Below are 25,456 nucleotides of genomic sequence, written 5' to 3'. Positions count from 1 at the left end.
TTGCATTAGAATGTCTCATATGTCAGTCAATCGCATGTTCTCAACTGAAATCGCATTGTATCGGAAGCATGGATTAGTAAAGATTACTCACTCCTAACAAGAAAATGTAACCAGTTTTGACAATTGAAATTGTCACTGTCATCTATTTTCGTGTTTGAAAAGTATTAAAAAATGTATTTTTTAGATCATTTACGAATTAATCGATATTTCTCCGCGCCTTTTCTTCGATTCGGTGTTTTTGCACCACTTAACTGCACATGTCGGCATTGTTCCGCGTAAATTACACCATGACAGCCATTAAACGTCTGATACATTGTCAGCCATTTAATGGCTTTAATGGCTTCCTTCAATTACAAGGCGGTGAGATATCTATACTTATATATGATCGGAAGATCAACATTTTCATTGAGAACTGGGTTAAAAAAAGTCTTCTTAAATTTGTCGGATCACCGCTAAAATGTCTAAAGTTAAATATCCACATATCCACGTCTACAAAGAGTATGCATAATAATATTATGAATTTATGATACATGTCGCGTCCCAGTTGTCACGTATCGTGTATGATCAAGCCATTATTTGTCAAATGTAGAAGCTTTAATACAATAAGATTAAAAATATGTACATATATTATGGATATAGAGGTGGGACATTGTCAATATTTTAATCGATTTGTAAAAAGAAGGTTCTGTATTCAAATGCTATATATTATGGATGTTTGTATGTCCGCGATTTTCTCAAAAAATACTGATCCAATTTGGAAGGTGTTTTGGATATTTGTGATCATATTTTATAAGGAAGATTTAAGTATATAATACATTAGGATTTTTGTAATATAAAAACTTTGATACGCTACTGACACTACCCGGATTGATTGACTTTCGAAATATATTTTAGAATAACATACTACCAATTGGTAATAACTCATGGATGAAGCTTTTCTTCTTCATGTCTGGTCTATTACTATATATTTGAATTTCCATGCCATGTACCAACACTGTCGCGTAATTTCTATATATTAAGGTTAATTCAATGGAATTTCGTCCTACTTTGCTTACTAAACATATGTTTGTTTCCAGGCTGCGTTCGTTCGGTGTCAAGTCTATCCTGGACTACTCCGTGGAGGAGGACCTGTCGCAGGAGGAGGCTGAGAAGCGAGAAGTCAGGTACGTACCCCCACACTGAAATTATACTAAAGAAGCATTCATTTTATTCAGTTTGAGTTAAAACTACATCATAACAATCCGCTACCGATGTGTCAGATAGAAGATGGTAGATGGTGGTCTATACACTCGTATGTATTTTAAGCCATGCGGTGTGTACCATTCTCCCTCCCACATAGGATACTGTGCACGTGTCCTGCAAGTATTCAAAAATATTATTTCGCTCCAAAACGGAGCATCATCAGGGCAAATTGACTCTTCAACGGTTAATCGGTAAGTCTAAGCATTTATGCAGGTATTTTTATTATCATATATTAGTGGGAACTTCACTGATTTTTTTTATGTCTGTGTGAAAATATTGTACTGCGTGTATTAAATATTGTGTTTCCCAAATAAAAATAAAATAAAAGTAGCTAATCTGCTCGGGGCCTTAGATATACAGTCACAATACAGAGGTATGTGTCTATAGTAATGTCCTTGTAAAAAAATGAAATGTGACGATGAATTTATTATCTATTGTCTATCTGTTTGTAAACGTCAATCATAAATCTATACTACTGTACCTAGAATCAATAGGTAGGTGTGCGTTAAATTCAAAATCGATGAGGACAAAATAAAAGAATTAGTCATGATGACGTAAGATGCCTTTTTTCGAAATGTATAGTACCTTACCTGTTGGCCTTTACAGCTACACCTTTATTTTTTATCACGAGTCCCCACAGTGCTAATAAGAGCCAATGAGAGAATAAACAGTGTATTTTCCATTTTTTTTACTTGTGACGCTGCGCTCATCAGGCAAGTCCGGGATTTCCAGAGTGTATTTGTTATCGTACTACTTATAACTACTCGGAGAAAGCCCTGATGATTTCCCTCAGGAGTATATAAAACTCCAATGGCATCTTAAATCTATATTTCTTGATCATTCTCGTAATTTTCCGAACATTTTAGGTGTATAATTTCTTCAAATCATCCATTCATCCTGTCAATATACCTACGAAAGTCTGTATAATCATTTGAGGGTAGTAGAACCCTCAATGGTTCGACTCCGGTGGCACCATCGCCACACTTATTGCTACCTAGTAACAGCAGTGTCAAGCGCTGCTGTGTTCCGGTTTGAAGGATGTGGTAAGAGAGACATACTTTCCCAAGGCGTTCCAGCTTAGTCCTCAGGAGTAGTGGCACATCTGTGGCAAACCTCAGGTTGATTACAAATGTCCATGGGCCATTTACCATCAGGTGGACTGCACGCTCGACTGCCACTCCTATATTATAAAAAGATCACAGATCAGAGTTTCTCTAAAAATAAGGAATCGTTGATACAACTAGAATTTTACTCTCTCATTTGGAATTACTAAAAGAAGCGTACAAAACAGATTTCTTACCGATTATGTAAATGTCTCGCATACTAGATACATTAAATATTTTATTTGAGTATTGTTTTTCGCGCGATATCGTTATTATATTATTTAAACAGCTGACATATTGTATTGAATATTTCAGAACATTATGTTTGATAGTAACCACATGTTATATAATTATTCTACGAATATAATCTGTGCATTAATATCTTTTTACTTTAATTTATGGTAATTCCTCAATTGTCTATGGCTGTCTCCAAAATAGCTGAAGGGAAATAGGTCAATTTTTTAATTAATTCGAATGGAAGTTTGAAGAATCGGTGCACAAAAATGCCGAACACTCTAAATTCTCAATAAATCCGTTTTGAGGTTGTTCTACATCGTTGGTGGGTTATAGAAAATCTTAAATATAATTTTGCAATCAGTCTACCATTTCATAAGTGACCAGCGTGGTGGACTATGACCTAAAACCTTCTCACTCTGTGACGTCACCTGTGTTCAGCATATGTGTGGTAAGGGAGACACATTTTCCGAGGCGCTCCAGCTTAGTCTTCAGGGGTACCGGCGCATCTGTGATCGACCTCAGGGAGGCATATCTAATCCTATGGGGGGTTGATTACAGATATCCATGGGCGGCAGTAACCCCTTACCATCAGGTGGACTGTACGCTCGTTTACTCCTATGCTATGAAAAATCCTCTGTTGAGTGAGGTTAAGTGTTGACGATGATATAGTAACAATGAGATAGAGGAGGAACTTCTTTGGAGCTGAAATGAATACACTAATCATAAATCATTTTGACGTGAACATTAATTTTCTTTTAGTACTCACTGTATTTATTACTTGTTGTAAAACGAGTAGGTACGGTTCTAAATAGGTATGTGCTGTTAAAATTTATGAGCTGTGTAGGTGCACATCGAAATTGCATAGAATTTGCTAGACTTTTCGGATCGTGTTCGTTCACATGGAGACTACGGTAGAAGGTGCTAATTTCAATCTGGAGTACGATTATGTTTGTTTTTTTAATAGTTCCGCCCTCGGCGCCGCCCGCGGTCCCTGCAGTTTTAGTATTTTTTACGTAAGAGTCCTGTTAAAATTATTTTTACCGACTTTAAAAATTGGGAATCTCAATTCCACCGTATGTTTGTTTCAAAGACTAATTTGTAGACAGAGATATGTAAATTAAAAAACAAGGGTTTAGATTCCGATGTTGCGTAAAATCTTGAAAATAAACATAATTTTTAATATTAATAGGAACAAATTTCGTTGTGTTAGCCGATGGTAACCTATATGTGGCTTAGAAACCATAACACTATATGTAAACGTGAGATGACAAATATTTATTGATTTTTTATTGGTGGTATAATTTATTTCTATTCGAAGAAATCGTCTAGTCACGTTTTGTCACCTAATTGTATATTTGCTTGTTTGCTGTTTGCAACTGAAGGTCATTAACATATTGCAATTGCCCTAACACGTGTTAAATTTTTGATTTTGATGACTACAATTTTGAACCATAGACGTGATAATAAAATAAATTCGTGTTTGGTTATTTCTATTATTCTAGCTCACACAGATTAATATTATTAATCTATTAAGCTCACGTTGCTTTTTTGGAATGATTTGGGGCGGCAAAATCAGCTTTTTGTGTAATAGAACGTGTATTTTGTATACGAGTAGGTAGGACTTTGAAAATTAATTTGCGTCCCTTACGGCACATTTACTAAATGACGGCAAAATTTTAAATGGAACGTTATTTTTTGCCGGTATCATAAAATAGAAATGGTTTGTAAAACAATTAGTCATCCATATTTATTCTGCATGTTTATTAAAATATTTAATTCCAACTATGATTCTATAAGTATTTACATTATAATTATTAATAAATGATTATATACATTCATACATTCATTTCTCATGACATGTGTGTCTGTCTACAAATGCTTTTTGCAAACACAGGCTTTCAGCGGATTGGTATTAGTACCAAGGTCACATAAAACAAAGTGGATTACGCTTCATTTCGTTTTCTATTATCAAACAGATTCATTTACTGAACGAGACGGGTATATACTTACTTCTTATGTGTGACAGTGATAGTAGTAGTGCTATCAGTTCGGCCTTCGAGCAATTTTCCCATTGTTTATGTGTTGCCACTGTTGCCAGTGTGTTGATGTACAATACAATGGAATCGTGATTTAGACAGCTTTGTGTGTGCACACGATGCCGTTTCTTTTGTGTTAGTGTTAATTTTGTCGTAGCCTTCGTTTTCTAATAATGTTCTTTGGAACATCACGTGTTGGTAGGTAAAAGAATTAGTCTTAACTTAGTATGTAAAATTGTTAATTGAGCGTGTAATAAGCGTGGGATATGAAGGAAAAAATATATAAAAATGTAAGAAGCATAACATACTGATCGTAAAGGATTTTTATCATAAAACTCTTTCCATTTTACTTCAATATTGTAAATAATAAATAGGTACATACGTTTTACCCTTTTATAGTTCGCTGAATTTATTTGAAAGTCCCATCATAATTCGATCTGTTGTTTTTGAGAATTCGTAAAATCACACTGATAGACTAATAAAAAAATTGACTGGTTTTGTATTATATTATTTTAATTATATTATTATTGGATATAAGTAATATATTAAAAAACATTAGAGCTGAGAAAAACGATTAGTTTAAAAAGTAAAAATGTTCGGATTTTATTCTAAGATGTGAAAATCTGAATACTGTATAATTCTGGTACTTATTCGTTTTTCCTTTTAATTTTAAAAGGCTACCCAATATTTAATATAAATTGTAAAGATATACAAAACTATTTTCTGACTTATTTCAGAAGCAGTGTGACAAGCTTACGATTGGCCGAAATGCTTAAAAGCGGTCCGGGAAACTTACAAGAATTGGCCTTTGCCGGGTTTTATTTTTTTCGTTCTTTTATTTTATTTCAGTAGCGGCCATTATTTTCAATTCTTATCACTCTCCCAAACATAATTAGACGTAGATTTTCATTTAGTTTCTACACGGAATTAGCACAGAACTTTACTAATCTGTATTTAAGTAGGTATTTAGTTGAATTCAGAATAGTTTTTCTATTTCCTTAGATGGAAGTTTAGTTTTAGTATTCTTTTTCGTAGTTAATTTAATTTACAATACACCTTTTTACTATTTAGTCTTTATAGATGTTTTATTTTTTTGTTATTATCTAAGATATTATTTATGATCTGTGAACGCATAGCGCCCTCTAGGTAATATCAATTTTATGAATTAATTTCGCGCGTAAATTCCTATCTTATCAATACAGATCTACGTTAGCGTAATACAATTGTTACGATGATTTGTTTTTATTCTTGGAGCGAGATAATTTGTCAATGTGACGTATATTGATGACGCATGTTGCTAGTCGGCCATTATACGCATTTATATTTTGGCGCGAATAATGAATAATGTACGCATATTTTGTAACTCACGTGATGCGTAAAGGGCTTTTTGGCAGTCCGCGCGGTTTTTTAATTGCGTTAAACTTATAAATAACTGAGGTTAGTAACCTTTTAATGTAGTAAAGGTACAAGGTTGAGGAATTTGTGTTGAGTAATAGCTGTATTTACGTAAGTCATATAGTCTTTTATATAAGTGTGTTGTAATTTTGGTTGATAGCGTAAATGTTTATAATGCAAAATTTAAACCGCAATGAATATGTATTCGAGTTAAAATTTTAAATAGATTTCGTTCCATTTTTAAACTGAATATTTATGAGTGTTTAGTAATTTCATATAGGTATAAAAATGTTCGATAATATAACTAAATAATCTATTTCTATACTAAAGACCTATGTTGGACTTGATGAATAAATTTAGTAATAAAATACACTTTGAACATTCAGCAGTATTTTATTACTAAATTTATTCACAGCGGCAAAAGGGAAAGAGCATAGAAATTTGGACAATTTTTTATTAAAGAATTTGCTTTATTTTTATTAAAGAATACATTTAATATATATACAAACTAACAATGCGTATACTGAAAACTAGGCCGAGCACAGACTAAATATTACTCGACGACCTAAATTTCTAGTGTCTATTTTCTCAAAAATAAAAGTTTTCAAGGTAACGTGCGCCAAATTCAAATTTATATTTAGACCAACCTTCGTTTTCATAGATTTTTCAGGCACGTCGTCCATTTTTTTTATTTTCGGTTGTTAACAAGTGCAAATGCAATTTGTTTATTTAAATGATTGGTTTTTCCTGATTGTTTTCACATAGGTATTTTTGGATTAGACAAATAGGTAAACTGAAATGAGTGGATTTGATGTTGGCTAAAAAGCCAATATATGAAGGAACAGCACCATCGCTTACAAGATACTAATGTGTATATATTGTCCTTAGCTTAAATTGTAGCAGGTGGTACAATTGATGGTGGAATTGACCACATGTTTGAAGACAATGACCACCACCTATGCCATTACATAACCACTGGATTTAAGTATAAAATAACGGTTCTTGTGGCGCTAACTTAAACCAAAAGGGACAAGGGAATAATATAAGGATTACTAACAGAACTTTAGTAGTAGGTCTGGAGCCTAAAAGTGGGTGTTAGGGATCGCAGTTTGCTTACACATCTAAAAATTCTTCATAATGGTCCCAGAGATAGTAAATTCGGCCATTGATTCAATTTGAATCGCATGAGCTAATGATAATCTTCATCAAAAAACATGTTTCTGCAGCATCACCAGAAAAATATCTATTTATAAGCACTAATGTCTTAATTATCAATGTGTACACTGCTATTTATAAAATCACAATTGACAACTAAGAGGTGACTTCCGCTTGCAGCGCGTCGATCTCGCAGTGCGGCGACACGCAAGAGGAGGGCCAGCTGAAGCAGTACCATGTGGAGCAGCGCTTCGCTGACCGCCGGTACAAGGTGACCAGCGCGCGTACCTACTTCTATCTCAACGAGGCCTCTTGCGAGAAGAACATGGAGGCCTTCTTGAAGAGCATTGATGCTGTTGCTGGTTAGTATTGGAAAACGATAGAAATGATAGAATATTTTGTCCAGATAACGGTCAAGTCTGCTCTGTTATAAGTGGTAGAAACCTTCATGGTTTGACTGTGGAGGCACTACCGCCACGCCTATTTCTGCCTAGTAACAGCAGTGTTAAGCACTGCTGTGTTCTGGTTTGAAGTGTGTGGTAAGGGAGACATACTTATCTGAGGCGTTTCAACTTAGTCCTCAGGGGTCAGATACGCCACTGTATCTGTGGGTGAAGTTCCAACCTTCACTAATCTTATACGGGGTTGATTACAGATGTCCATGGGCGGCAGTAACCACTTACCATCAGGTCGACTGTATGCTCGTGTGCTATTTCTATGTTAATCCACATGCATTTCTGCCTTATAATAACTGATAATATATTCTACTTTGAAGGGTGTGGTAAGGGACCTCCCGTATATTTATCTACTACACATTGAAGTATCAACTTTACCGAGACATTCCAACTTAGTTCTCGAGGGAGGGCCATATCTGTGGCCGACTTCGAACAGGACTGTAATCCTACCTAGGGTTGAATATAGATGCCCATGGTTGGCAGTAGCCACTTACCATCAGGTAGACTGCATGCTCGTCTGCTACTCCTATGTTATAAATAAAAATAGCCAATTGAGTAAGCAGTCCACCTGATGATGGTCATATCTTTAATCAATCCCATACATTGATTGAAGTTCTATCTGGCCCGGATACCACATGTATACCACATGTAAGTGTCCCTTATCATTCTTTAAACCAAAACACAGCGCTACACTGCTCATAAGATACGAATATGTGTGGCGGTGGTGACTCCAGAATCGAACTACAAAGGGTTTTGCCATTATAAAAAGTTATTAAAAGTCTTATCGGCGTCATCAATGCGACATTTAAGAGTCAGACTCTTCACAAATAGCCATCGGTGTACACGACGTGGTACTCACGTGTGTCTGTCCATACGACAGGCTATTAATTATCCTCCCAGAGATGACTCTCTGCCAATTCACTTTCACTATCTGATCCCTTGATTTGCAACAGCTGTCGTGGTTAATTTGGGTTAAGATGGGCGTAGAAATAGGACTAAATTCTACGTTGAACGTTTAAATGTTTAGGAAATAGCTATTTGTTCTCGCGATTTTGTCTGCGTTTCTTAATAATAAAAATGATTTTTGGTTTTGTTTTGAAGGATCAGTTAATATAGCAATATATTTAATACTAGCTGACCCGGCAAACTTTGTACCGCGTCAGAATCTATCTATGAAATATATTTCATAATTACCCACCTTTTAAAGGTCTGGACTTCCACAAATTATTCTAAACTAAAATTAGCAAAATCGGTCCAGCCGTTCTCGAGTTGATTTATATATCCTGTATATATATTTTTATATGAATTTTTCAAATAGGCCTTCAGGGCCAAATCCGAAACTATAAGTATTAGCGAAAAATGCTGAAAGGAGTTACGAGGCCGATTTTGATAAAAATTAAAACTGCATCATTAGTTTTTTAAAATATCTTTTTCCTTAGCCGGGAATCGAACGAGTTCATTTTGAAAAAAAATACACCCTCTATATTATTCCACTATCTGATAGTGTCGCTTAAAAGGATCAAATTCTGGGAAGTAACGTTAAGTGACAAATTAAAGGAAAATATATATATACAGGGAGAATTTTAGATTAATGCATGTAATATTAGCAACTTATTGTAAAGACCACCTTTGACCATAGAGTGAAAGTCCTAAAAATCGTATTGTATCATATTATAAATGATAGTCTATAATGAAACCCTCCAGCGTAACTGCTTCCGTTACAAAATACTTTTGTTACGGGAGTATTTTTTCTTTAAAACTTCAACGGTAAAGGCAAGAAATGATGTGTGTACTTTATAATTGCAGCTATCACCAAGAGTACCGGTTTGATGGCGATCAAACTGACCGCCCTCGGACGACCACAGTTGCTGGTAAGTTGCCAACTGTTTCAACTATTGAAAGTGAAGCGATCAAAATTTTAGTAGTAATTGTTAATGAGAGGCGCATCAAAAGTCATGCAGACAAATAAAAACAAATTCGTCTATCTAATATTATAAATGCTGATGTGAGTTTGTTGTTTGTTTGTTACACTTTCACGCATTAACTACATAAGCGATTGTCATTAAATTTTGTACACACGTTGTAAGATATTCAGAAAAGGACATAGGACGCCTTTTATCCCGAAAAACGGTGCCGTTCCCGAGAGATACATAAAAACCTCTGTACGCGAGCGAAACTGCGGGTAAATGGTTAAGCGACACAGTTTCTAACTTGTTCTTCAGGGGTAGCTATGTATCTGTTGTCAACTTCAGACAGGAACGCTGGTCAATTCCAGTCCATGTCAAGAATGAGCCATTTACCATCAGGTGGACTGCATCGTTTGTTTCTTCAATCTTCAATATTATATTGTGTGTATAAAAAAAACTTATCGTCAAAACTGTCACACAGGTTATCATCATCATCATCATCACAATATAGAACTTAAGATTTCTGTATTAATAACCTAAGGCTTGTGAAGAGATAAATAAAGATTTTTATTTATTATTGTTATATTTATTGAAAGAATATTTTTCCATCAATTCCAGTTGCAACTCTCCGAAGTGATAATGCGCGCTCGCAACTACATGCAGCAGATCGCGGGCGGCACCGGCAACGTGCTCACACACCACAAGACCATCGAGGACTTCCAGCGGTACTTCGGCGACCACAGCACCAAGCCCGAGGTGCAGGAGTTCATGAAGAAGATCACCTCGGACAAGGAGGGGTGAGGATCATTTGCTAGTTTTTTAAACTCGCGACGATTCTGCGAAGTTAGACTTCGGTAGGCGTAATAGAAGAATAGGACAATTTTACGGCAAATAACGTTCAAGAGACTTTCAAAGTTGAATTTCTTTAAGCTTGGTACAATTATATTTTTGTGAAGTTAAACTTCTGTAGGCGTGATAGGAGAATAGTTCATAGTTAACGAGAAAGAACCTCCAGGGCACTTGAAATTGAACTTCTTTAAGCTAGATACATTTCGATTATAACTTTCTACTTTTTTACAGCAAACTTCTTAAAATAGACCCAATTAAATTTATGTCTGATCTATTTTTATAAAGTTCCATAGCAGTTATAATAATTTTATTTTTAATCAAAAATCATAAAGTAATACTTATGAACAAATGATGCAGATTTAAAAAAAAAATAATGATGTGACAGAAATAACAAATAAGAGTGAAACTTCTTTATGACCGTAAATCTGACATTTGGTATTTTGTGTGAAAAATAAGAACAGGCAAGTTTCAGTACTTATTTGCAAAAAGTAAGTGAATAATAGTTATATTGTAATTACTGACAAATTTCAAACACCTACTCCTTAAATAGATAACATTGGTCGTGACTACATAATAATAAACTTAATGGTTCTGCTCATATCTTGGTCACAAGTCACAACCAATTTCATTGACTCTTTTGTGTTATATAAATATTTAGAATATATTATTCGAGGATAAAATCTAATACAATTAATATAGCAGCAGAGTTGATTGTGTGCCCCTAATTTTTAATTCAATCCCTTTAACTATAATATAATACAAAACCATAATATTTTCAAAACGATGTAGCCAACTAAGCATGTCTATACCAAAATAACGTAGCTTCCCATTGAATAGAATTAGTTGTACATGCAATGAAAAATGACCTTTAAACAATAACAACCTATGAGAACAAATATGTTCTGTGGCGAACAATTGCGTCCTATAATTTGTGTTGTTCTATCAAATACATGCTATGAGTTACATCACATGAGAACAATTACGTCCTGTAAGAACTATAATGTGCTACGAGAATAATCATATCCTATGAGAAATTACGCCGTATGACTAACTATTACGTCCTTTGAGACCAATTATGTCCTTAGACGAACAATTACGTCCTATGAGAACAATTACCTCCCGTAAGAATAATTATATTCTATTAGAACAATCATGTTCTATGAGAATAATAACATCCTGTAAAATTAATTATGTGCTATAAGAACAAATACATCCTATGTAAACCATTCCATCCTGTAAGAACAATCTTGTCCTACGACAACAATCATATCCTAGTGTTTAAGGTTGAGTATGTGTTTCAGCGTGCTGCACATATTCCCATGGGACCGGTCAGTGGCGACACCTTGTACTTGTAAGGGTTGCATCGTAATGTCGCTAACTCGGCTCCATTGTACCGCCATCTGGCAGACATTCCGAAGCTAAATTGTGCGACGGCCATTTCGTAGTTCGATTTTTAAATATTTTTTCGTTTTTTTTAGTTCGTTTCGTTAGTTAAATAATAATAGTAAGAGGATAGGTGTAGAATTTATTCAAAATATATTGGAAAAATAAATAGTTTGTCAATTAATAATCAATTAAATTATGATGATATTTAATACTGAAATTTTGTATCCTCTTAAAATTATATTGAACGGACGGTTTTTTCAGGAATTATGAATACACTGGTTGAAAATTTAAATTTATATAAAAACTATCAATAAACCTAAGGGCTAATTTTTTTGGATTCTTTTTTTCAAAATTTTGGATAAAATTTGGATATGTCGATAAGATATTAATTTATACAAATTTTTGGCCACCTTTTTGATCATATTCGGAATTTCTGCACTGTGTTTGTGTGTGTGCCCCCCGACAGTTGTGTACGCTATATCCCGCTTTGTTACAAGCGCTCAGTGATCAAAATTGATTGTAGCTTCGCTTACATGTATCCTTTATGATCTATGTTCGGCTATTGGTGGATTTGAGTGGCAAAGGGCAAATATACGCCTTTTTGGTTATAGAAAGAAGTATATTATTGTAGGTGGTAGAACACTTCATGATCAATTACGGAAGCACCACCGCTACATCATTTCTTCCTTATAACAGCAATGTTGAACGCTGCTGTGTTCTGTTTGAAGGTTATGGTAAAAGAAAGACTTAAACGAGGCATTCCACTACCGCCTGTTCTTAATACTCAATGTATCCAAATTTTGTTAACCGATCGAAATTTGATGATATTTTGTACGCAGAAATTGTTAAATTTCGATCTTTAGTGTGTCAACACTTCGGATAGATTGGTTATTAATAACGGTCGTTACTCTTCAGTAGCAATGCATCTGTCCTCCAGCTCAGATAGAACTGATCCTATCTGGGCTCGATGATAGATTCTTCTGCTGTAACCCTGAACAATCCAACCAACTGTCTATCAATAACCGACCAATTTCCAGCATCGTCCACCTGTTCCCGTGGTCGAACATTCTCGACAAGGACATGAATCTGTCGGACTCGTTCCGGGTGCCGGATCCGAAGACCGGGCAGATGAGGCGGCTCATCTCGCAGATCACGCCCAAGGAGGAGGAGATGTTCCGGAACATGCTCCGGCGGCTGAACCACATCATCCAGATCGCGAATGAGGCGGATGTGAGGATCATGATCGATGCGGAGCAGACGTACTTCCAGCCTGCCATCTCAAGGATCTGTTTGGAGATGATGCGACGATACAATAAGGTGAAGATTCTTCTTAAATAGGTTTATTGACCACGTTATTCTAATATCTAACTGGACAGAATTCAGCATCCTGATGAATGAAGCAGAAACGTTCTTCTAGCCGGCCATTGGTAAAATACGGGTAACACAATAAGGTAAGGATTCCTCTGATTTGGTCTGTACAATTTCTTTCAATTTATTGTACTGTCCCGAGTAACGAATACTAAGATGTTCTGCAACATGCTCCGGCGGCTGAACCACATCATCCAGATAGCGAATGATATATGAAAACTATATGGAGCAATATAATAAGCTAAGTATGTCAAAATCCTTTGTAATCTTTTTGTTTGATGATTCGGTAATACCTAAGGTGAGGTTTACTGGACACGTTATCCGCATACTTGACGACGCAGACGTCAGAATTATGATCATTCAGGGATCAGAAATCCCAAGTGAGTATATTTTATAAGAAAAAATACATTTTTTTATCCAGATATATTGAGGTTCTTTTTTTCTTAATGAATTCTCTTCGTGAGAAATTGTAACCCTCAAATTTTGCCACTAATGACAAATATATAACGTTTCCAGGAGAAGTTCCTAGTGTTCAACACATACCAGACCTACCTGAAGAACACTTACAACGAGATCCTCACTGACCTCGAGCAGGCGAAGCGGCAGAACTTCTACTGGGGCGCCAAGCTTGTGCGCGGCGCTTATATTGAACAAGTGAGATGACTTGAAATTTTCATTATTTTGGACTAGGAAAATGACTAGGAAACTAAAGTAAAAAAAGCTTATGACTCTTCTTACTCTGAGAGGAGAGTCTTGTCCAGTAATGTGACAAGAGTGTGCTTTTGGCGACTATTACGGGAAGATACATTTTAAAAAGCAGTGACAGCCTATAACGGCCTCTCGATCGAGGGGTCCGAGGTTCAAATCCCAGGCACACACCTCTGATTTTTCGAATTTATGCGCGAATTAGAAATTAATTATCACTTGCTAAAACGCGGATGGTAAATATCGTGAGGAAACCTGCATACCTGAGAGCCCAGCCCAGCAATGGGACAATAATGGATTGATGATGATGATGCTGATATTTTAAAAAGTTCCATTTGTGTTATCCCCAGGAGCGTGCCCGTGCGGCGGCTATGGGCTACGAGGACCCGACGTGCGAGAGCGTGGCCGCCACTACCACCTCCTTCCACAAGTGTCTCAAGGAGATCCTCAGCAGGGTCAAGGTAACTTCCATAGGCTATCCATAGTGTAGGAGTTCCATAGGGACTTATAGGGCACAAGGGAGTCACCCAGGTGAGGGCAGTTGGCGTACGGCTTGGGAGATTTTTATTTCTAGGGATACCGTCTAAGCAACGTTATCAAATAGTAATTCCGATGTGTCATTTTCATTCTCTCGAACCTGATTCATTTTTTCTTCAAGTGATTTCATTCATTTATGATAACGTGAAGTGAGTCAATTTGTTTCTTTTAGAAATCTAAATAACCTGAGGCAACGAAGCAAATTACGTTCCAAATTATTTTCCGAATAAAAGGAACATTGTTCATAGCCTTTCAAAATCTATTGCCAACGAATAAAATTGTTTTAATATAAGAATTTCATCATTGCTGGATATTTGGATAGTCAGTTGAAGACGAGCCAGTAGTATCGCCTGTCCTCTCCCAAATCTAACCCTGAATGCAAATCGTAGATTTTCACGACACGACGTCGTATCCCGTACGTGTCTGAGTCCTTACCTTATTATTTCTATTTCCAGGCGGAGAACAACCGTCTGGGCATAATGGTGGCCTCCCACAACGAGGACACGGTCCGGTACGCCATCGAGCTGATGAAGCAGCACGACATCAAGCCGGACGAGCGCGTGGTCTGCTTCGGCCAGCTGCTCGGCATGTGCGACCACATCACCTTCCCGCTCGGTGAGTGCTGCGAGGCTGGCTAAGGGTGGTTCCACACGAACGACAGTGGGCTGATGCACGGGCGACAGATTGTACCGATTGTATCCGCTAAGATCGAGATACAAGACCAATAGTGGGCTGTACTGGATACTTTGTATTCGATACTTTTACTCAATGAGTAGATACTTTTTCACAGTTTTGTCGGATAAATATTATAAAGTTGCCAACTGTTGAACCATGTATAACAGGTGTCGAAGACAATTTTGGTAACACGAGCCATATAGTTACAGATAGTCGACGACGGTCGGTGACAAAAGACGGTAGTCGTTAATGGTCGCTGACGATAGACTGTGACATTAGGCGACCATTAACAATATAATCGCTGGCAACAATAGGCGACGGTCGTCAATATGAACTGTCGTTCCTATATACATTGATGAATAAATGATATAACCGATGAAAAAGTGTTATTATTACAATAACCTTTTAATAAAAACACAATAGGTAATTTAACAGTGACACCAATACGATTAGTTTTAAAACTCTTTAATAAGTAATATATTGAACGTACATATTTACGTATTTTACGTGTACACAAGTACATTTAACATAAAACTAATATTAATATTACCTATATTATTCTCCAGGGCAAGCGGGCTACTCCGCATACAAGTACGTACCATACGGTCCCGTTGTGGAAGTATTGCCGTATTTGTCCCGGCGTGCAAACGAGAACCGCGGCTTCCTCAGCAAGATCAAGAAGGAAAAGGGATTGTTGCTGAAGGAGATCGGCCGTCGTCTCGTCACCGGACAGCTGTTCTACAAACCAGTGGGCACCTACACACCGGTCTAGGTGAGTCTAGTAGGGAGTCTAAAACATCGGTCTAGGTGTACGTAGTGGTATTCGTTTCGGTTGCGTTTCGGTTGGGATGGCGGTTTCGATCGGTCTTTTGGCGTTTGAATCGAAATATTGGCGATTTTTCCTTAAGTGTGAGTTGTTCGAAAGTTTGGCGATTCGATTAGTTATTATAACGTATTGAACTATAATGAATTGTTATGTTATTTACACATTTAGGCGATTAATATTCAATTTTTGACTTTTCCGTACAATATTCGGTATACTGTTAATTATTGTACATTGTTCATATTTATTATATAGGTTATTCATAATCGATTTTTGAATTCTACAAGGAATCGATGTTCATTCATGCAATCCATAGTAGAGTTAACAATCGATCGAAATTATGATGCTCGTCAAAGTTGGATATATTTTTAATAATACTTTCATTGAAATGACGTTAAAATTGAAGATACCCCTTTTTAATAACGCTCAATTGATTATACCATGTGTTTAAAGATACATATAATGGACAAATTTTCATAAAGGTAGGGAATTAAAATTGATTTTAAAATTCGAATCGTCAAAGATCGATTTTATAGTAAACCGCCATCCGCGCGTCAAATTGACGTTGACAGCTGACGCCATGTTGTTTATCGCGCCACGTTATAGGGTAATAGTAACAGCTTATACAGCCAATCGAATACATAATTATAATATTTATTTAATTATTTAATTCAATATATTTCGTAATAAATGGCCGATTTTAATTTTGAGTATTAAAAATCCTTCTGAAAGGACAGCGTTTAAAATAAGCTAGTCGATTCGTTTGTACTGAGAATTAAATATATTGATAATGTTGCCAGATTGGAAAAAAACTGATTATTACTTGGTTCGTATGTTTTTCAGTTGTAAATATTTTTATTGTAATATCCTTTAGGGTGAAGCCAAACGAACGTAATTTTATGAGTTGTGAGTCGCGAAATTTCTGTCGCGTAATTTCTGCTGCATTCGGTTTCATACAAAAATGTAGTTTGTACCACACGACGACGCAAAATGAGTTGTCTGCCGACTCACGCGCATAAACTCGACCGAATTTCGTCGGGGCGACGGAGCTGACGGGCTGACGGCTAGTCTCATATTGTGTCCGATTTAGTAATAAAAGGTTTTATTTGATGTAATAATTCTTGAAAAACATGTAATGGCATATGGTAGTAGTTTTTAAACATATCTGGATTTGCACATACACGTTCATATAATGTATGGAACTGTCCACATATCAGCCTCTCACTATTGAGTGGGTTCACCCAGCTTCTTTTTCTGGTATCATCTTCTGAATACGCTTCATAAATACACAATATTTTCAATGGATCCATCGCACTTGATGACACAAATACCCCGTACCAACGCTCAATAGTAACTGAATAAATTACGTCCGTCTGGCAGCTCAACAGAAATTCAGTTGAACGTAAAATAAGTGACCGAAAATACGCGACTCACAACTCATAAAATTACGTTCGTTTGGCTTCACCCTTAAGAAGAAATTTACAATGTTCTGACGTATACTCTAGTTTATTTTGTTGCAATGAAATTGTAGAGTTATATCAATAGGAGTTCTCTTAAAATTTATGAGTTGAAATTTCAACACTATAATTTATTTCAAGTGATTGATTTTGAATGATTTTCAATGAACCTACGCATTTATTTATACACATTTAAATCAGATATTACAGCCCCTGAGGTATTTTTGCTGGGTGGGTATATATTTATCTTATAGGGTATATATTTATAAGTAGGCATGCAATCACCAATTTAATAGTCTGAATACATACTATATAAAATCTTATTATACATATTATTTTAAGCATATTTTAACAATAATTAAATATTATTTACACTTTTAAACATTGAGTTAACTGAAAATGTGTCTAATATCTTCGTAGATTCATTGAAACTTTCAGAATTCGAACTTTGCTAATAATTTTGAGTTGTTAATTAAAATTCAACAATCCTACTACAAAAAATGTATTTCTATTTATTGTCAAATTAGTATTCGATTTATTATATTATATATTGTATATGTTGACTCAGTTTCATTTGTATAAAAATATATATAAATATAAAAATATGTATTCAGGTGTTTAAATCAACTTCAAGAACAAATTGATGATGACTGTACAGAAATGATGCATTTTGTTACGATTTTTTTTATTATAATTTATTACAATCATGTTTTATAATTTATTTGTATTTTCGAAAAGTAGAAATAGCAATTTTAATTTTGACGGCAAATGTGTTTTTCGTTTATGGCAACACTGTAATGACATGTGTCAAAATGTTTTTATTAATCAATCTGGATTGAACAATGCTGGTTAATTCATTGTGAATATTCAATGTATTATTATTGTATTATTGTGAATTACTTAGCTACTTTGCATTTCATAACTTTGTTGTAAACTGCGGAAAGCTATGGAGGAACTTCGTATACTACGATTATTTTAACTCTGTCGATTGGATATTGCAAAAATACAAATAAAATTGGACCCTCTGGTATAGTGGTTTGTTATTAGGCTAGCGGGTTTGATTATTGGTTGAACATGTGTTATTTTAGAATGCTGTGAGTCTGGGTGTTTTTCTACTTGTCTCTGTGTGACAATGATGCTAAGATCTGTGTAAAAAGTAATGTTCATTAACGATACTTTTTAAAAACTACTTACTACAAAAAATCTTGAGCGAACAAAGACAGGTAGAACGAAAGTAAGGGAGCGAGCGAGACAGCGATACAGTTCGTGCATTTCCGTCAGCGTTCGGGATGTCGAAAACCATTGGCATTGGAATTGGCAAAGTTATTATATTCGTACTATATCACTTCAGATCTTAATTTTAATCTCTTTAAGTTAGAATCTGAACTACGTGTTATTTATTGTGTATTAATAGTCTGTACTTTACGTTTTAAAGTAATCTAGAGGAATGCTCCATGCGTGATGGTAACGCTCAATTTGTGTATGGAGGGAAAGGTCATGTGCATTCAATATTTTTCGAACTTATTCGATAAAACTTGGCTGAAAAAACATAATAATATAATATACCTTTAAATTCGTTTATCGTGTGCGTAAATAAATAAATTAAGGGTATTTGAAATATTCCTTGAGGTGTTATGTATATTTTAAAAGAAAACGACATCACCTTAAGGACGTTTTTTTTAAATGTTTATTAATACGACCAATAACTAAAAGGTCTTAAGAGTAACGAAAACAACAAAAATAGTTTTTTTTTGCATATAGCAACACTAAAAAGTAATCTCGCGTTCCCAAAAGACCTGCATCCAAGTCAAAACACTTAAAAACAAAGATCAGTAATGTATGTACGTTTCATTTATGAAAATGTAGCCAAGTTTTATCGGCGAAGTTCGAATAAACATAATTATGTAGTTCCTACACGTTATAATACATAATATAGGCTGAAAATACGCTAATTATAAAGTAATTATTAATTTTACCTCATTAGTTGCATGGTCAAATATGACCTTAGGGTAGGTGCACACTTAACTCTTAATCCAACGATTGATCTACGCCCGTTATTTATATTCAATCTATCCAATATTTTGCCGAATAAAGATCGATGTTTGACAATTTTTTCGTACGAGACATTATCAAATTTTGATCTTTGGTAGTTAAAAATGGATAGATTAGTATTATTAATAAAAATCGTTACAAATGTGGCGACCATCATAGCCCTCAGGAAGGGCAACGCATCTATGCTCAACTTCAGGTAGAACCCTGTTCTATGTGAAGTTGGTCACAGATGTATAAACGGCAGTCACCACTCATCATCAAGTGAAAGGAATTTAAGGGATACATATTTACCGGATTTCCAACTTAGTCCTCAGGGGTAGCGGCGCATCTGTGGCCGACCTCAGGTAGGAATCTAATCCTATCTGGGGTTGATTACAGATGTCCATGGGCGGCAGTAGCCACTTACTATCAGGTAGACTGCACCGTCTGCAACCCCTATATTATAAAGAATTGGAGAATTATGTATTTCTATATACTAATTTACCTGGATAGGGTATTAGGGGTTATAGGGTTTGTGTGCATCTAACTTTAGTTCGCAGCCATAAATTTTAGTTCCAATTACGTTTTTGATGAATGTTTGTTTTGATTTAATTTATAAGCGGTTTTCATTATTTTCGCTAATTATTGTGATGCTAATTTAGATTATTTTACGAATAGACATTAAATAAAGACAAGCTCGTTTTGAATTTTTGTTTGCTTTTTATTTTCTTTACCCCTTTGTTGCAAGTATTTACTTTATTCATTATTATTATTATTTATTTCTTTATCTTGGCCAGGAATATAAATTTTTTGTTTTGATCTCAATCTATGCATCTGATAAGTAATTCCCAAGTTATTTATTCAGAATGCTAATAAATGGTGTATGAAGTTGCAGGAATAACTGAATGTAATTATAAAGTATATTATTAATTTATCGTCTAATTACTTTTAACTTTAGTTGCTTTACGGCTTACTAGTTTAAATGTGGTCGAAAGACGAGAATAAAAACGACTTTTGCTAAAATGCCAAATGTCAGTTGCATAACTTAATGTTTAATGTTGCCACTTTAGTAATATTTCCAATTTTTAGAGGAAATTAAAGATAACATAATTCTGCTACAAAATTTTAATATTTTTTTTTACTTTTCTTTTACAAGGGCAATAAATTACCATTTAAAACAATTATAACACATAATAACTAACAAATTATTACGACTCGATTTGATTTTCAAGGAAAAGAAAATAAATACACATTGTAATGAAATAATTTTTGGCAATAATTCATTTTCGGATATTCTAATTGTATTTCCATCCAACCGAGAATCTCAGAACTTTTAGAATACGTTATACATTAGTGTTTTGTAAACTACATACTAATAAGGGTTCATTTATATCAACAGGCATAGAGCGTATCAGACACGTACCGTGGCCGACAAAAGTATTCTCCTACAATATATATTAATATATGTATTATGTATTCACCTATTTCTGCTTCATAACAGCAGTGTTAAACGCTGGTGTGTTCTGGTTTGAAGGGTGTACTAAGAGAGACATACTTATCTGAGGCATTCCAGCTTAGTCTTTTGGTAGCGGCGCATTTGTCAGCGATCTCACGTAGGAATCTAATTTTATCTGGGATTTATTACAGATGTCAATGCGTGCCAGTAGCCACTTACCATCAGGTGGACTGATGCTCGTCTTCTACTGTCATATCATAAAAAATCTACAGTAACACAGTCACGCAGACAAAGGCCGTGTATGTCCAAATATCTTATAGAATAACATGATTTTGTCTGTCACGTTACGTGTCTGCCACGTTACGTGTCTGTCACGTTATGTCTGTAGATGTAAAAGAACTAAACTGCTTGTTTGTTAAGACATGGTGTACGTAGAAGGAGTTTCTCGAATGCAGTTGAGAAAATGGAATGTTTTTTAATAATTGATAATATTATAATACCTATTATGAAAGAATAATAATCGTAAGTATATTTTTTGGTTCGTCTTTTGTATTCATTACCTTACATTAGGTTCGTTCTTTATGTGTAAAAATATATATATTTTACTACACGTCTTTTTCGTACCTAGTTTCGAATTATGACGCGAATTATATTAATTTACTTTCTTCTTTAAATCACAACATTACTTGGTTCTATTTTTATTATTAATTTATCAACTCGACCGGATTTCGAAAAACTCTTCCTGCGTATACAATGCATCAGTTTCTGTTTTTGGTAATTATTAAAACGGAAATGGGCAAAATGTTATAAGAAATGCGATAACATTGATTTTTAGGCATCCAAAGATTTATTGTGAAATCACGCGTTTTGAACTTTTTATTATTTTGGCCCATTTAGTAACTCTAATAGAGAAATTTAGACAGGAAATTAGCTTTTGAATGTAACCAGAGCTAATTAGTTTTTGTATTTTAGGTGCTGATTTACCCTAAACGTTCATTTGTTTTCTTTACAATTTTCTAAAAAAATTCCATCGAGGCACGCCAATGACTCTACGTGTAACCGAATCGGCTAACGATTATACTGAAAATAAATACATGAGACGTTCTATCTTAGTCCTTAAGAATTGCGTATGATCTTTACTTCGTACAAATTGTATCTAACAAGTTTGTTTTATTTTTAATCTTTAAAATATACAATTTTCCAAAGTTACAACTAGAAGCAACTAAAGTTGCATTAATTACACTCTGATATGAAGAAAAAATCGAATATGAAAACAGATTCTAGTGTTGAATAGCGGTTTTAATAATTTCGATAAAAAAAACCGTTATAAAGTTATAAACCTAGCCATATTTCGAAGCAGTGTGTATATTTATATGTATTTATCTATGTATATATTTTAATATATTACATACACTTTGCCCATTTCTTATAGATGTTGTCGGTTTAAGAAAAATGTAGCCAGACAATAATATCGACTAGGGTCAGCGGGTGATGGTGGTTTTAGTCTTATTTAGAAATATATAAACATTTTAAGTATACTTACACTAGAGGCTTGAAAAATGAAACTTTATTTGATTATATTGTTAATGAAACAATTGGTTATTGTTAAAAATATAGTGGTTTGATTTAGGGAGGAGTTTAGAGGAGGGCATTTAGGTGGGTAAACCAATGACGGCGTTGGCAACACTGGAAAAATTTAGGGTGTGTAGAATATTGTTGTCTATGGGTTGGCGATGTTTTTATCATCCATAGACTTCTTATAGTCACAATGTTGCTATAATAAAAACTACCTAAGAAGAGAAAATTTTAGGAAGGAGAAATGTGCGAAAATTTTACTGAATGTGAATCTCCAATAATGATGTGAATAAAAATAATAATTTTATTAACATGTGATGAAGTTCCACTTGTTAGACAAAAATAAAATAATAATTTTTAATTTCAAAGTTCCTACAGCAAAATCCATCACTCGCTGACGGTGTTTTAGGATTACACTTTTCTGAGTCAATTGTATTTTCTAAATATGACAATAAGGAATTGTAAGTCTGCCTAAACTGTCCTTAGAAACTTTGTAATTTGTAATAAACGATAGAAAGCTTTGATTTAGGAAACATCCAAAATTACTAACTTAGAAAAACTATTTGAAACTTAGTTTAAAATTTGTAAAATAATAATGTCATAGCAGCTTAAGACCAATGCAATTGGGAACCTCAAATAAGAAAAAGAAAAGTAAATGTTTATATGTTTCACTGAAATCTGAAAATATAACATCACACAGAATTTCTTTATATTCCGCACAATATTAGCATCGAATGCTTTTAAATCTTTGGGGTTGCCAGTAATATACCAGCTGATCTATCATAAACTAATGAAAATGCTTCAATAGAAATATGACGTGATTATATTTCTCTTTTTTTTTGTATTATTTTAGAAAATACGCCATGTTTAGAGAATTTGATTGGCACAGACTATAATTATAGCGTTTATCGACTATGTTACAGCTGTTAGAACTACACGACGGTTTAGTCTTTATTCGCACGCGATAAAGGCTAGAATCGGATTTGTGTGGGCCTGTAAGCTATGTTTGTCTATGTATTTATTCAATTAGGTAATTGTATGGGGCTGTTGTGGATATAGATTAAAATTTAATTGTTAATTAAAAATATAAAAATAAAATGTTAATGGCGGTTGCACATTCTCAATGATTTCTCGCGCGCCCGAGCGCAAATGTCTTTTGCGCAAATCCTCTAGGGAATTTGGCACTCCATTTGATTCGTGATAACTCAGCGTGTGCTCTTTATAGCGCTAATAAAAATCACATAGATTTTGAGGGAAGTGCAAGGGAAGTAGACGCCCAAGATATAGACTACACTTGGTTTTTAACGATATTTATTAGTCAACTCAAACGAGAATGTTTAGTCGCCATTTTGCGGAATCTCAAAATTCAGTATTCTATGTTGATACTTTTTACTACTTATTGATTATAAGTTCAATCAAAATTTATTTATTTACTTTTAGTTAATTTAAGTTAACATTTAACTAATTTTCAAATATAATGCTAAGAAAATATCTTTAAAATACTATTATTATTATTTTATTCAAGGAATGTAATGTGCGTATTTGTGTATTTTTGTGTGATAATTGAATGGTAATAATTATTGACGTAAATCGCTATCGTCTATCGCCCCTACAGCCACATATATTAGTTGTAAAACATTCTTGAAATAAAACATGTTAATGTTATAATGTAGTTTCATTTCCTGCCCTTTTTTCTTTCAAATTTTCTAGCACCTCATTAGGACACTCTGAAAAAAGAAGTAGTACTACTACAACCCCTGAACTAAAAGAAGTAAAGAAGTACTGAAGTAAAAGAAGTAGTACCTTGAAGTATTACTACAAGTAGAAGTAAGATATTTATTTTTGAAAAATATAATAATTTCATGTTTAGATATATTTGATTTTTAAACAAGTAGGAATTACTGGCAGCGTGAAATACTTTCAACGTGGATTTTACATTTTCTCCGGTCCGAACGTAAGCTTTCTAAATAGAAATAAAAAAATACTAAGTAAATAAATACACAACCGTAATTAACAATCAATATTTTATTTTTCATTTAGGTACAAAGATATTCTAATACGAACATTGACACATAAACATTTTTACACAAACATTTACAGCCTATGATATTCATTATTTATATTCCAATTATATTATATTCACTTACATCTCCATCGCACTAACTTTAAACAAGAAAGATATTAAAAACAAAACACCGACAGCTTAAAAATATAGCCAATGTCACTCCCACAATTTAGACGAATCCAACGACACCTCATAATAAATATGTTTAAACCCTTCAAGCCGTTTGGGCTACTGGGCGTACCAAAGACAGATAATATAATTCTTCATACATACACTGGAAATACATTACCCTCCGCAGTAGGATAAAAAAGTAGCAAATAGTCCTTATAGTAAGGCTTTCTTGTAACAAAGATATAAAGCTGCTGTATTAACGTAACTATAAAATGGAATGAAGAAAAATATGTAGATTTTTGAAACTCTTTTGAAATCTGTATTCAGTTACAAGGACACTCCATCTTAAAATTAAGTAGAGTGAATATTATTTGCTCCTCAAATAGACAAAATAACTAAAAAAATCGAATATTACTTAATAAAAAAACCGTAGATTTTTTTAAAGTTAGATTACATGATTTATTCCTCCATAGCATAGATTAGTATACTACTCTATGCTCCATAGTCAAGATTTAAGAAACAAAAAGAAAAACAAAATCGGCTGTTTGTAAAAGGAGCAAAATATATCATTAGGAGTATATCTAGTTCCTTTGTCTATGGTAACTTCTGTAGACAAATGATACCTAGCAGTATTAATCTGTTATGGAATTTTACAAATTTGTAAATATAATTAATTTATGATGTGAGTTCTGATATGCTCAATTTATTTAAACCTTTAACCACAAGAGGTACAGAATAGTGTGAGAAATTATCTATGCAATTATATTCAAGTCTTTTTACTTATAAAACACCAAATAGGTATATTAATTTCCTTACGTGCTAAATGCAAAAGTTTAGTACATTAGGAGAAAGATATACTGATAAAGAAGTAAGTTTACTTATTGGTTA

At 34.2% G+C, this 25,456-nt stretch overlaps 1 protein-coding gene across 2 annotated transcripts in view; it reads left to right on the top strand.

The window, feature by feature from the left end:
• The window catches only part of slgA (proline dehydrogenase slgA), a 39,812-nt gene extending 19,740 nt beyond the window's left edge, over positions 1–20,072 (top strand). The window contains exons 3-13 of one of the 2 annotated variants that reach the window (XM_073078565.1): positions 1,077–1,163; positions 7,349–7,530; positions 9,430–9,494; positions 10,149–10,327; positions 11,681–11,707; positions 12,803–13,082; positions 13,650–13,787; positions 14,189–14,299; positions 14,831–14,990; positions 15,617–16,748; positions 17,346–20,072. In XM_073078565.1, coding sequence (XP_072934666.1) covers positions 1,077–1,163; positions 7,349–7,530; positions 9,430–9,494; positions 10,149–10,327; positions 11,681–11,707; positions 12,803–13,082; positions 13,650–13,787; positions 14,189–14,299; positions 14,831–14,990; positions 15,617–15,822 — 1,435 coding nt within the window. In that variant the 3' untranslated portion in view covers positions 15,823–16,748; positions 17,346–20,072. The remainder of the gene's footprint in view (positions 1–1,076; positions 1,164–7,348; positions 7,531–9,429; positions 9,495–10,148; positions 10,328–11,680; positions 11,708–12,802; positions 13,083–13,649; positions 13,788–14,188; positions 14,300–14,830; positions 14,991–15,616; positions 16,749–17,345) is intronic. The other variant, XM_073078566.1, reaches the window with a different exon arrangement.
• The last annotated feature ends 5,384 nt before the right edge of the window (positions 20,073–25,456 follow it).

Source organism: Epargyreus clarus, unplaced genomic scaffold (genome assembly GCF_041222505.1).
Source record: "Epargyreus clarus isolate Ecla_fem2 unplaced genomic scaffold, WU_Ecla_fem_2.2 ptg000012l, whole genome shotgun sequence".
Classification (NCBI taxonomy): Eukaryota; Metazoa; Arthropoda; class Insecta; order Lepidoptera; family Hesperiidae; genus Epargyreus; species Epargyreus clarus.
This window is presented reverse-complemented; position numbering and strand designations above follow the sequence as displayed.